This window comes from Melanostigma gelatinosum (genome assembly GCF_949748355.1).
Source record: "Melanostigma gelatinosum genome assembly, chromosome: 8".
Taxonomy (NCBI): Eukaryota; Metazoa; Chordata; class Actinopteri; order Perciformes; family Zoarcidae; genus Melanostigma; species Melanostigma gelatinosum.
Genome location: NC_136641.1, coordinates 20,273,071 through 20,286,837, shown reverse-complemented (window position 1 = coordinate 20,286,837; position 13,767 = coordinate 20,273,071). Strand labels below are relative to the sequence as shown.

General features: G+C 40.8%; 3 protein-coding genes across 3 annotated transcripts; 1 reads left to right on the top strand and 2 right to left on the bottom strand.

Moving 5' to 3' along the window:
- Positions 1-4,305: 4,305 nt before the first annotated feature.
- ddx19a (DEAD-box helicase 19a) lies at positions 4,306-8,277 on the top strand (the record flags this gene model as incomplete). Its single annotated transcript, XM_079273150.1, has 11 exons — positions 4,306-4,362; positions 4,506-4,569; positions 4,687-4,870; positions 4,962-5,054; positions 6,185-6,287; positions 6,388-6,502; positions 6,623-6,800; positions 6,912-7,149; positions 7,684-7,846; positions 7,933-8,124; positions 8,216-8,277. 11 exons carry the CDS (start codon positions 4,306-4,308, stop codon positions 8,275-8,277), a joined length of 1,449 nt encoding a protein of 482 aa, XP_079129276.1.
- A 1,363-nt stretch (positions 8,278-9,640) lies between these two features.
- ubxn10 (UBX domain protein 10) lies at positions 9,641-10,531 on the bottom strand (the record flags this gene model as incomplete). The annotated part of the gene is made up of 1 exon (XM_079274115.1): positions 9,641-10,531. One exon carries the CDS (start codon positions 10,529-10,531, stop codon positions 9,788-9,790), a length of 744 nt encoding a protein of 247 aa, XP_079130241.1. The 3' UTR covers positions 9,641-9,787.
- Positions 10,532-11,375: 844 nt separating this feature from the next.
- Positions 11,376-13,372, bottom strand: cptp (ceramide-1-phosphate transfer protein). Its single transcript, XM_079273231.1, has 2 exons — positions 13,080-13,372; positions 11,376-12,992 (listed from the first exon to the last, which is right to left on the bottom strand). The coding sequence occupies exons 1-2, from the start codon at positions 13,205-13,207 to the stop codon at positions 12,470-12,472; spliced, it is 651 nt and encodes a 216-aa protein (XP_079129357.1). The 5' UTR covers positions 13,208-13,372; the 3' UTR covers positions 11,376-12,469.
- Between the last annotated feature and the right edge of the window lie 395 nt (positions 13,373-13,767).

Here is a 13,767-nt window from a genome sequence, read left to right as displayed (position 1 = left end):
ACACGACGTGGTTATTCATGGTGAGGAAACGGTCCTGCTGATGTAATTACAGTCTATTTAGCTGTCTGTCTCGACAGTGCCATCATGTGTCCAGTCAACCCCAGATTGAGAAGCAAACAGGTACAAATCCCTTTGTCCCTTCATACAGGTTGCTGCACTGCAAACTAGCCCACTGCTAAAAAATACGACAACATAAGTGATGAGACACAGACACTGAACAATAAATGTGAAATTAAAGATCTAGCTCATACAAAAGGTGATGTGAATTAAAATTCTGAATAAGCTAATATTAAGCTTTAACAAAAAAACACATTTCCATGAGCTGCATGACAGGTGTTTTTCCAAGGTGTCCCTTTGTTTACGCTCTTTCAGCTCTATAATAAGTGTGGCAGTCCCAGGATGCCTCCCTCCTGGTTGGCTCCATCACATGAATCACCCTGCCACCCTCCTGGGGTTTGCTAAAAGACCACCAAACCGTCAACTCTCAACATTTCCTGTCAGCGTTGCCACACTTCTCCGCACTCATTAGTGTCAAAACAGAGAGCAGATGCTGTGGTAACCACATATTGAAACACAGTGTCTTGTATATCTGTTTACACTGTAAATCAAGACGCATCTGTTAGTTTGAATCATCTGACTGGCCAACCTTTTATTCCTTTCAAACAAATGACAGGGATGTTTAATATATGCATCATCAGAGAGACACACTGCAACATTAAAATGCATCTGATATGATCACAGCATCAGACTCATTATCACAGCATCAGACTCATTATCTTACCTTTCATCTGTGTCAACTGGGTATGCAGCAAGGATCTCTCTCTGTCAGCAGTCCACTTATCATGAAAGATATCCCCCTCCTCTCCGACCTCTCTCAGCTCCCCTTTTTTTGTTCTCGCTTTGTGGCGAAGAGGGAATAGGAGTGCTGCCACAGGTGGTAGAAACTACAGATACAGCGGCCACATCGTTAGTTGGATGAACACTGCAAAGAAAGGAAAGGTAGGGAGCCCAGAGGCTGTTTGCAGGCAGTTCAATCAAGCACAGCAACATGTGGTTGCAAAAACAGTTTCATTTATTCTCCGCCTCCTCCTCTTCATCCTCCTCCTCCCTTTGGATGCTGGATTTGGAGGGGTTTGAGAGAGAGAGAGAGAGAGAGAGAGAGAGAGAGAGAGAGACAGAGAGAGAGAGAGAGAGAGAAGGGCTGAGACAGAGGGTCCAGTTATTCCAATAAACATCCCCCTTCCCATTCAAAGCATCAGCACCACCCACTCACTCGAGCAGCCCTCCCTGATATCGATAACAACCGCAAACATTCAGGTATCCTTTATAATATCCGAGGATCTGAGTATTTGACAGGTACCGTAACACTAGGAGAGTGAAAAGAAAGGCTCGGAGGGACAGAGAGGTGGGTGGGTGGGGGGGGCAATACATGTCTCCCTCATAGCCCCTATAATCTCTCTCTCTTCCTCTCTCGGGTGTGATTGGAAAAGCCCTGACTGTTTCAAATCCAGCGTGGGTGCTTGGCTGCCTCTATGTTTTGTGATCACTTGGTTATATCCATCTGTTTTTCTTGAGAGGTTACCATGACAATTAATATGTTGTCTGTATCGAGTCATTTTCGGAGTCGTGAAAACGTAGATGGTGTGTGTGTTTGTGAGCGTGTGGGTGTGGGTGGGTGATCTGAAACTCAGCATCCGCCTCCAAATTGAATTAACTTGCAGCCAATAAAACCAGGTCCCCCCCCCCCCCTCTCTGCTTCCCTCATTGTCCATCTGTTTCTCAACCTCTCCAATGCGGTCACACACACACACACACACACACACACACACACACACACACACACACACACACACACACACACACACACACACACACACACACACACACAGGCACCTTCTGAAATGTTTCACTTTCTCTTTGTCTCATGACAACCAAATAGTAAGGCAAGGCAAGGCAAGTTTATTTGTACAGCACATTTCAACAACAAGGTAATTCAAAGTGCTTCACATAAAACCATTAAAAGCATCAAAACACAAGGCAAAAGAAAAGGAGATTTAAAAACAATTAAAGAAACAGTGTAAGAAATAAAATGCAGTAGTAAAATGCAGAAATGCAGGAAATTGATTAATATATTAATTGAACGTGGTTCAATTAAAGGCAGCAGCAAACAGAAAAGTCTTCAATCTTGATTTAAATGAGCTGAGGGTCTCAGCAGACCTGCAGCTTTCTGGGACTTTGTTCCAGATATGTGGAGCAGAAAAACTGAACGCTGCTTCTCCATGTTTAGTTCTGACTCTGGGAACAGAAAGTAGACCGGCCCCAGACGACCTGAGGGGTCGGGATGGTTCATAAGGTAGCAGCAGATCAGAGATGTATTTTGGCCCTAAACCATTCAGTGCTTTGTAAACCAACAGCAGGATTTTAAAGTCAATTCTTTGCTGGACAGGAAGCCAGTGCAAAGACCTCAGAACTGGAGTGATGTGATCCACCCTCCTGGTCTTAGTGAGGACTCGAGCTGCAGCGTTCTGAATCAGCTGCAGCTTTCTGACGGACTTTTTACAGAGACCTGTAAACACACCGTTACAGTAGTCCAGTCTGCTGAAGATAAATGCGTGGACAAGTTTTTCCAAATCCTGTTGAGACATAAGTCCTCTAATCCTTGATATATTCTTCAGGTGATAGGGTGAAGGGTTCAAGGCAAATTCAAGATTAAAAGTATATTTTTATGTAACAAATAGTAACATAATGGGGCTGCAGCTAAAGATTATTTTCTTGATTTATTATTTGGTCTGTAAATTGTTGGAAATAGTTAAAAATTGACGTAGAGCATTGTCAAAAGCTCAAGGCGATGTAATAAACTTGTTCAAGTAAATTCAGTTTGCGATCACATAAGACAAAGAAAACAAGCAAATCATCCTATTAGATAAGCTGGAACCAGAGACCATTACTTGGAAGATTGACTCAACAATTAGTCTATTAATTGCCTCAGCTCTACATTGAACAAAGAGACGGTGTCCTCTTCAAACACAAGCTAATCAAGCATGTTGGTAATGTGGTGAAAAGGAAGTTATGATTTATCTTTTTTTAATACTATTTTTCTGAATTGATTAATCGGTTACATTTTTCAAACAAAAATGCCAAACATTCCACAGGTCCAGAAAAACTTGCTGCTGCATCTTGTGTGATAGTAAATTGAATATTTTTAGGTTTTGGACTGTTGGCCAACAAAACAAGCTATTTGACGACAAATTGTGATGGATATTTTTTATTACCTTTTGACATTTTATTGACAAAACGATTAATTGATTAATTAAAAAAAAGTTCAAAAGCATCTAAACTGAAGTTACTATATAAAAAAAATGACATTAAACTAGTTAAAAAATAATATGCAGAGTAATCAATAATGGAAATGTCATCACCCTACTCACTTTTCTAGATACATGACACTTGGCCTAAAAATACACTTAAACTCATACACATCAAGATTACAACAATGACTTTTATAAAGAAACTAAATCACCCTACACTTCGATTTACATTAACAGAGTAATATTTACGACATATATACAAAGGAAGTTTTAAATGGTAAAAATGAATTGCTATTAGTTTTTTTTAGTTGATTATTGATCATAGAGCTACGTTAAGTATATTTAATTTAATTGGTACATTTACTTACGTAGCAGTTCTTTGTCTGTAATCTGATGTGTCAGCAGGTTCATTATAAACAGGGTGGGAATACTACGGTGCCTTCAAGTAGTATTATTAAACTTCGTAAATAGAATTTCACATGGATTCAAGTGTTTCTTTTACGTTGTTTAGACAAGTGAACAGAGCCATTTTTGTTTAAAAGTTGCATAAATAAATACATAAAATAATTAGACACATATTTTATAGCTAACATACAAAAAAATAGGGAATTAGAAACTTAACTGTAATTCTTAAATCGTCAATAAAGGATGAAATCATTCTTAAAACGTTTTATTTCCACACAAGATATGCCACGGAATTATGGTTGACATTATTTGACGTTAAAAATAAGCAGTACCGTCCTATTACCTGGCAATTTATCACTTTGATTCGCTGGTTCTGGCGGACTATTTTTTATGAAAAGTACGATATTTCCGATGTGTTTGAAGGCAGCATCCGTGGTGTGGTCCAGCGGGTTGCGGTTGGTCCAGGTCAGGAGCAACGGGACGTTGGCACGGCGTCACTTCACTTTTGACGCACATCATTCACGCTGACATCAAACTTTTGATTGTTGATTGAAGTGTTAAACTATTTTAAACACACAGTTGACGTTTAAACATGGCTGAAGAGTCGTGGGCAGTTGCTGTCGATGTTCAAGAAGCTACATCCATACAGGTGAGTTTAAAAAGAGACAAACTGCTCAAAAGAAGTAACACCAAACACGGACCAACGTTCATTAGCACGTAAGCTAATTTGCTACCTAGCAGCACACATCATTCCGTCATTTGTTCAGCTTATAATGTATTTTCTCTAACCAGGTGGCCTTCTCAAAGAAAGTTGACCGACAGCATGTTCCACGAGACATAAGAGGAGACATAAATGGTAACGAAATAAAAAAAATGCTTCATTATTAACATATCGAGGACCTCATTTTACCGCCTAGTTGTGGCGCTTGACTTTTTAATTTAAATTTTTTGGGGGGTGTTTCCACCTGTGCAGGCAACATTGAGCCGGAGAAGACTGAAGATGGCGGTTTGAATGGAATCGTGGACATTGCTGAACAGTCCCTGTTGAACAAACTGATCTGCACGTCTCTGGTGCTGAACAGAAACCAGGTGGAGATCCTGCAGCAGGACCCCGTGTCTCCTCTGTACTCCGTGAAGACCTTTGAGGAATTGAGGCTGTAAGTGTGGCAGTTAATTTAACTTTAAAGCAGATATACGTGTGTATGTTTTTCCCTCCCTCTAACACTTACCTTTGACTTGGAACAATAGAAAACCTGAACTGCTGAAGGGCGTGTACAACCTGGGGTTCAACAGACCATCGAGGATCCAGGAGAGCGCTCTGCCCATGATGCTGGCACAGCCGTGAGTTTATTCTTAGTGCTGAAACCAGCTTTCATCCAGAAGTAAAGGCTTGGAACGTTATTAATAAGGCTCTCTAAAAACAAAACTCTTTGAACTCTATTAAAAGTCAGAACATAATTTAAAAAAGAAGAAACTATTCCCTTTTTTGTGACATTTCTAGCACATTCAAATGACTAAAGTGTAAATTCAAAGTACTGTATATATACAGTTATCGTATCCTTGTACTATAACAATAATGAGAACACATAAAAGCTAATTTGGCATGAAGTTAATGGAGTAGGGCTGTAACTGATTATTTTTGTTGTCAATTAAAACAAATTATTTCCTTGTTTAGTTGTTGGGCTGTAAAATATTACAGAACTGAAAAAAAAAAGACCTAGTGCCCGAGGTGACCAGTTTTCGGGATGATGAAAAATTACTTAGAAAACAAGCAATTATCAAAATAGTTTAAATAATTTTCTGCCGTTGTTGCGAGCTCTCTAAAATGGACTAACTATTGTCCTTGCATTGGTTGTACAAATCTATTATAATTTATATTACATCAGGTTAGTCTGGTTTATCCCCTTTGTAGCTACACTGGTCCAGCAAAAATGGCGACGCTTCGTACTGATGTCTTTGATGAACTTTATTTGCCGTGTTCTCTCTCTCTCTGCACCTCAGACACCGTGAAAACTATAAATAAACATTTTCACATTCATTTGGAGCTCTTCTTGGAGTCTCTCAGGCAAATGTCCGTTGCCATACAGGCTAGCATATATTAGCACATTAATAATGACATAGACTACAATCTCAAAAAATGCAACACATGTAAATGCAGGTCAACAACAATACACGCAAATGTATGTACAAATGAACACTTTACCGTGTGCACCTCTTGGACCACGTGCAGAATCAATTTAATCTGGGGTCGTTCACTCCTCTCTGCTTCTGTGCTCGCAAACGACCCACAATGCCACAGTCATATGCCCACGGCAACTCTGGGTGTGGCCCGTTACTTTACGACATTACATGACGAAATACGATACCTTGAGGCACCACATAACGGTACCATATCAACTCAATAGATTCACATGTCTCTTTAACAGTTACACCCTTCTTTATTATAATAATAACGTGTGTATCTCTTCCAGAGCTCAGAATCTGATCGCCCAGGCACAGTCTGGCACGGGTAAAACTGCTGCTTTTTCTCTGGCCATGCTCAGCCACGTAAACCCAGAGAATAAGTGGACTCAGGTGAGCACAACATGACATCTGCAGAGCACAGCCGGTGTAGACGTTCAGTTGTAGACGTTGAAATGCTCTCTACATTTAAAATTCTGTTTGGTTCTTTCAGTGCCTTTGCATCGCGCCAACATACGAGCTCGCTCTGCAGATCGGTCAAGTAATCAAGCGGATGGGGGAATTCTGCCCCGATGTGAAACTGGCCTACGGCATCCGGGGAAACAGACGTAAGACTTTGACCATATTTATAATTACGTCTGATCAAATTGGCGGCAAAAATGGTATTTCAAGTCCTTGGAGAGCCAGAGTCGGTTATGTCACCACATAGATTTCTGCTTTCTGTTCAGTGGCGCGAGGCGTCAAGTTGCAGGAACAGATTGTCATTGGAACACCGGGCACGGTCCTCGACTGGTGCACCAAGTACAAGTTTATCGACCCCAAGAAGATCACTATGTTTGTGCTGGACGAGGCTGACGTGATGATCGCCATGCAGGGTCATCGGGACCAGAGCATACGGATCCACAGGTGGGTTCCTCTCAGAGAAACGTACCAACGATGAGAATAAAAGAGCTTTGTCAAGTCGACGCGAATCCTCTTGGCACAATGTTTTTCCTGCTTTTCTTTGTGTCAACACAGACAGCTGACGAAGGACTGCCAGATGCTCCTCTTCTCTGCCACATTTGAGGACACTGTGTGGAGGTTTGCAGAGCGGCTGGTTCCCGATCCCAACATCATCCGGCTGAAACGCGAAGAGGAGACGCTGGACAACATCAAGCAGTTCTATGTGATCTGTCGGGAGAAGGCGGACAAGTTCACGTCGCTCTGTAACCTGTACGGGTGCCTCACCGTCGCACAGGCCATGATCTTCTGCCATGTGAGTCAGCTGTTTTAACCCTGCTTAGTACGCACTTAATTATGATTAACGTAAAGATCTGGATTACAACACAACTCTAGCGCACTAGAGAGAGTCGGCTATACAGTGATCACGTAGGCAATTTACAAAAGGATCTTTGCTTTGGTTTTAGCTCTTTATTCTTAAATAGATCTGGCAACCTGAGCTTGCTCCATTGTTGGAGGATTGGAGCCTTTTTTTAATTTAATGACGTTTAAACGTGCTGTACTATACACACATAGCGGGTCCAAAGTGTATGCACATCAGCAGGTCTGTGTTATTTATGTCTCGTGTATGAAATGTCTGTATCGTCACTGCGTTAAGAGGATCCGGTCACATCTCTTGTCCAGGCGCTGTGTTACTTCCTCTCCTAAGATAAAATGCCATTTGTTAATTGGGTCTAGAATTTTGGTAAACATGACCGATGACATGTGTATTTATCACAAATTAAGATTTCCAATTCCAGGAAAAATGTCCCCTGACGTAGTATGTTTAGCTGATTAGCTTTTTCTTTAGACTCGGAAGATGGCTGCTTGGCTGGCTGCAAACCTGAGCGCAGAGGGGCACCAGGTGTCTTTACTGAGCGGGGAGCTGACGGTGGAGCAGAGAGCCGCCATCATCGAACGCTTTCGGAAAGGCCAGGAGAAAGTCCTCGTGACTACAAACGTGTGCTCCAGAGGTGAGGGAGAGCTTATAAAAATAAAATAATGAATCAATCTTTATGCTCTGAGGTCTCCAGCTCATTAGTGTTTATGTTGATCACAGGTATCGATGTGGAACAAGTGTCTCTTGTGGTGAACTTTGATCTCCCCGTGGACATGGCTGGGAATGCCGACAATGAGACGTACCTCCACCGGATCGGCCGCACGGGACGCTTCGGCAAAAGAGGATTTGCTGTTAATATGGTCGACAGCGAACGCAGCATGGAGATCATCAACCAGATTGCGATGCACTTCAGTACGTTTCCTGTTTCTTTCCAGTTTAATCACGTAGAACAGCAAATATAAGGATCCTAACATGACTTTTATCTCTTATCTTTCTCCCACAGACAAAAGCATCACGAAGCTCGACACCAGCAATCTGGAAGAAATGGAGAAGCTGATGAACTGAAGTGCTACGAGCACGACGTTCGATCGTTCGATCATCTAAAGTGAATTATTCATGTAGGTTTAGAGAGATATAAGAATGTGACTGATCTAAAAAATATATATATACCTCTGGAGCACACGTTTGTAGTCACGATATATATATATATATATATATATATATATATATATATATATATATATATATATATATATATATATATATATATATATATATTTTTTTTTTTTTTTTTTTTACGGTTTAAATGCCTGTTTCCGGCAGCTTAGTTTCCTTAGTTTGATGTTGGGACTGTAAAGCCAGAGCTGTTGCTCTTTTTGTGTGGACAAAGAATAAATAACTACTGTTGCATATTAAACTTGTTCCGTTTCTTGCAGTTGAAATGCTTTCTTTGCACGACAGCTTTAGCAAGACAGAGAAAAGACATTGTATCAAGCAAGACCATTATATTGGTGAAAAGAATGAATGTTGCTCTGAACCTTTTATTAAACATATTATAATGAAATATATTTCTTCAGGTAGTATACAATATATTCAGGTGATTGATTCGTCATGTCGTGGTACTTTCACGCTTCATCAAGAACACAGCTTTCATCCATCCATCCATAAATAATTTTGTGGCTCCATTCAATATGAAAACATGTAAAAGGAGTTCTTTCTCAGAAACTTCGTTCCCTTCTGCGGCGTGTCAAAATATCTTCTGTTGGTTTATCTCAACTAGTGACTCAACACATACAAGTCTGTAAAATCAACAATCAGTCACAGGATCAAGTATTTATGTTTTGTGTTTATACAGCAGAGCAGTAGTCATCCTCTAAAAGTAAATATATTGGCTGTACTGTGCCTCTGCATCTGAATTAAAGCATGTTTGGCAAATGAGAACATCAATCAGAAAAGAAAAGATGTGAATAATTGCAACAACCCATTTTGTTGCTGCATTTGTCAGCATTTCTTATCTCGTATGCTTTGATGTTAAATACCAGATAAACTAATGAATCCAATTTTCTTTAAATCAATAACTGACAGATCATTTGTTAATTCACTAATCACCTACTGTTTTGACTGGAACAGCATTAGTGGATCTAATTGTTCTGAATTTTCTGTTGTCAAAAGCTCCAAAAAATACTTAAAGATTCTCTCCAGACATGTTTTAAGACAAAATTAGTAATAGTCTACAAATAGTGAGTCTAAGAATAATAATTTTAGTCCAATATGTTACAAAAACAGTTAAATTACCTAAATTAGTTTTAAAAAATTCACATTTACAGCATATCTACTACTTATGAAACCCCAACCGTCCTGAAAGATATATTTATCTTTTGCATATAAAATCAATAAAAAAAACAAATGGGCTCTGCTGCTTCTCCCTCATTTCATTTTTTTGTTTATATCTCAAATGTTAAACTGCTGGACACAAAGTTGCTTCTACTTCATTAAACTCTGCAACACACGGAGGGGGATTTTAAATACCACCACAAAGCCCGAGCTGCAAAACTTAAAAAAAAAACATTTAAGCTCACTGGTACTCCCCGAACCATTCATTCTGTGAGATGCACAACAGCGATCTGTTCAAGATGCCACACTGGGCCAAGCTCATGTCCATGTCTGTGAAGGTCCTGCGTGGCAGATCCATGGTCTCGATGGAAGCCCCTCCGTACTCTGCTTCATACCTGAGCTCTGCACTGGCTCTCACCGTCAGCAGAGTGTCTGTGGGTTCAAAGTGCTGCTGAAACCTCCTACCACATGGTGCTCGGATAGCCAGGAGCAAACTGCCAGCTTCTTTGGCCCTTATAGGCCCTGGGTCAGGGGTTTTTGGCCCAGCCCGCTTGTCCACCTCGGAGCTGCTGGTCTGGGGGGTCACATCCTTCACTTTGGGGAGCTCTGGCTCCTCGTGTCTGGGCCTCTGCTGCAGGACAGCATCGCCAGACAGGCTGAGCTTGGACATGTTTTTGTGCAGACTCACATCTGACTGCCTTCTACCTATAGACGGAAGAACCTTGTACTTGTTCAAGGACTGCGGTGGAGCTGCGGGGGTGTGTTGCGACATCTGCAGAACCCCATCCTGGCTCAGCTGGCTGGCCGGCCACATTATGGGTTGTGACTGGGAGCGTAGGTTTCTGTCCGGCCTGCTGTGCACGGGAACATCTGGAGACACAACCGGTGGCCTCGGTGTGCGTCTGTCAGCGTCACCGGAACACGAAGAGTCGTTAGCAGCCGGTCTGCTTCGCCCTTTGGAGGACTTTGGCCTGGTTGAATGCATTGATAATGTCGGGAGAGCTCAGAATCGTCTGTTTTTCAGTCCTTCACAATAAGAGTCGAAGACAACCATACCCGTTGATGTTTAGAAGCCGCTTCACTACGTGGAAGAATATGATGCGTCCTCCCGTTGAAGCTAAATTACAAGTTAAAACGCTGAAAATTGACGTTTGTCGCTTTTTCCATCCAGTTCCTACCGGAAGTGCCTCTCTTTAAGCGTCAGCGAGGTTGCTATGACAGTCTGGTTGCCTTGATGACGACTTGCAGTGTTAGTCGAGGAGACCCCCCCCCCCCTCCTGGTGGTGGAGGTTCGTAACTGCAGCTAAAAATACAACACAAAATGTATTCATTGATTTTATTTTGTGTCATCAATCTAAATCTGTGTAGGAATAGGTAATTAAAGTTATCAAACAATGTATTAAACAATATTTTCCACTGAAATGTAGTAGAAACTGGTACCACAAACATTTACTTCAGTACAGTACTTGAGTAAATGTACTTGTATACAATGCACGTTCATATGCTTTAAATCTGTGGTTGGTGTTGAAAGTACTACACACAGCGCTACTTCTCCCACTATTACGGTAAGTCGATTTGGACTTCTGTTATTTGTAACAAGAGAAAAGAAAGTCAGAAGTTGACGTTGATAACCATGAGCACTGTATTATAAAAACATGACACCATCAGAGTTAACTTATGTACTTATTTACTTAAGACTACAGGTAACAAACTGAATCAATGATTATCAAATCAAACATTCACAATCGTCAACATGTTTTAATAATGCTACAGTGTTTATACATTATATTTGAATTAATGATATATATGTATATATTACAGTACATTATTGAGAAACAATACACCAATCACTTAAATAAATAACAGCAGTGTATTTTGTGATTTATACATTAATAAACTGCATTTAGATCACACACAGCGGGGTTAGCAACTCTGAGTCCAAGGCTAAAAACTTTTGTTCCATTGTTTATTTTTCCCTCTCAGTAAAACTGTCTTAGTATTTGGTTTGGCCATTAAACTGTGTTTTTGAATAAAGTATCCACTTCTGTCTCTTACTGTTTGAGTATGTTTTGCTTTTTAATGTCTCAGTTAAATTCGTTGAGACGTTTAGACTTTCCCATCACCGAAGAAGTGATTTAGAAACTGCTTCTCTCCCGTTAAGGCTGCAGTTTGCCGTTGGTCTTTTAAATGAAAGACAACAGAAATGAATGCAATATCTGGTATTATACGATATCATTTTCATGATCTATTAAATATATCTGTCAGTATTTCAATGTAATTTGGTATGAGACCTAATGGCCTTATTATTACATTATGTCAAACATGCATTACTCTAATGCATAAAATCACGATTGGCATTGGTTCTAAATAGAGCAGAAACGAACACTTAATTGGATTATCAACTATCATTATCAATTTGCTATTAATGGAATCTGTCAAAAAACAGAAAATAGCAAGGGCAGCACATTTTTATATTATTTCAGAACATGAAAACATAAAATATTTGGTGTTTTTTTACTTCAGTGATTAACTGATTGTCAAAATAGTTGAAAACACTTTTTTTTAGCAATTGTTGGTATAAGTAATTAAAACAAACAGCTCTGAGCAGTGAGCTAAGACTTGGGCCCCACTGTTCCCTTCATCTACTTCAATTTAAATAGAATACATCTACAAGCAAAACTTGAGTTTAAAAGAGGCCCATTATAAAAAAAATTGCAGATAAACATGCAACATTTAAATTGGCAGTAGTTTTACATATTATTAAAAAAATGTAGAATATACAGATTAGCGTCAGTGAACGTATGCTTAGTTAATAACACTGTGCAGATGAGGAACAACCCTTAAGTTGCTAAAAACAAACAGCAGCTATATTGACAGCCCTCGTAATATATGAAGTGTCAAATAATATAACTTTTTTTGCTCTCTATGGTAAGTCCATTAAGTTGTGTTGAGTGTAAAGTTCCTCTGTGATCTGGTACACCTCAGAGATAAGAGGCAGAGCTTCCCCCAGCTTGGCCACGACCTGCTCCGGGGGGCCCACGTTCATCACTTCAAAGAAAGCAGGGCGCCCCGGGAGCATGCAGAACGCCATGCCTGCAGCTTTGCGGACCACCCACAGGTGGTGCTGGGAGAGAGACTCGTTGTAGGACTCTGAACACATGACGGAGGTCTTGCTGTCCTCGCTGCTGGTGCGGAGGCGGTCCAGGAAGAGCTCCAGCCACCTCAGTGCACGATGGAGCCTCAGTAGGGTGCGGCAGCCGGACTCTGGGTGGCCGCCTCTCTTGGTCAGGTCCACTAGTTCGTTCTCCAGCTCGTACTTGACCATTGACTGGACGGTGACATACTGAGGCCCGTTCTCACCATTCAAGTGAGCCACCAGGATGTGGATCTTGTTGACAGCATCATTGGAGATGAAGCCAAAAACACTCCCCAAGCTGTTCAGCAATCTAGTAACAAGATAAACAAAACAGTTTGCTACCACCTGACACTTTCTAGACCGTTTCATCTGAGTATAGTATGTACAATACACCTACTTTATGAGTTTACGCCACCCAGCGACGTAGTGTTCAAGATAGACTTCTTTGTTCTCCGACAAACACAACTTGAAAGTATCGAGCACCTCCTGTAAGCAGAATTTCTGGTCTTCTTCAGTACCAGCCATGGTTTTCTATACGGAAGTGCTACCGACAAAAGCCAACAGGCAACAAATGGATGCGCAAATGTGACTAACGGCTACCAACCAACTCGAGGTCGTAATAAATGTAAGTATTGACGTGTAAGTTAAGAGACCGAAGACATTACCTGCAAGAGAAAAAGGAAATTCAAGCGGTACTCTTCATGTCAGTGGAACGACAGGTCATTCCTGCTCTGCGCCGCCTCTACTGCGCAGACTCGAGCCGGAAAAACACCGGAAATGTACAACTTTGCCTTAAAAATAAAAGCGCTGGCTTCGCTTTCGGACGGAGCATAGTCTCTACCGTGAGATAAATTAAAGACACGGGAACCACACACTATGTGGCCTGCCGTGACATTGGCAGAAAAAACAGAACAGGGAAGAAGAGAAAAACTAACTGTGAAATGTGGAATGGTTGTGCCCTAAGCATATCAAATCTTTATTGAATATTGTTTCTGACAATACTGGAATCAACCTTTAAAATACATGCGTTGTGTGAATGAAAGTTAATATAAACTCAAAACAAAGCACGTCAGCTTTTTGTAGTC

Bases quoted from the DNA above. Each gene is read 5' to 3' on its own strand.
- cptp (XM_079273231.1), bottom strand. From the start codon at position 13,207: ATGGCTGGTACTGAAGAAGACCAGAAATTCTGCTTACAGGAGGTGCTC. The intron at 12,993-13,079 runs GTAGGTGTATTG...TCTTGTTACTAG, and splicing joins GGGTGGCGTAAACTCATAAA to ATTGCTGAACAGCTTGGGGA.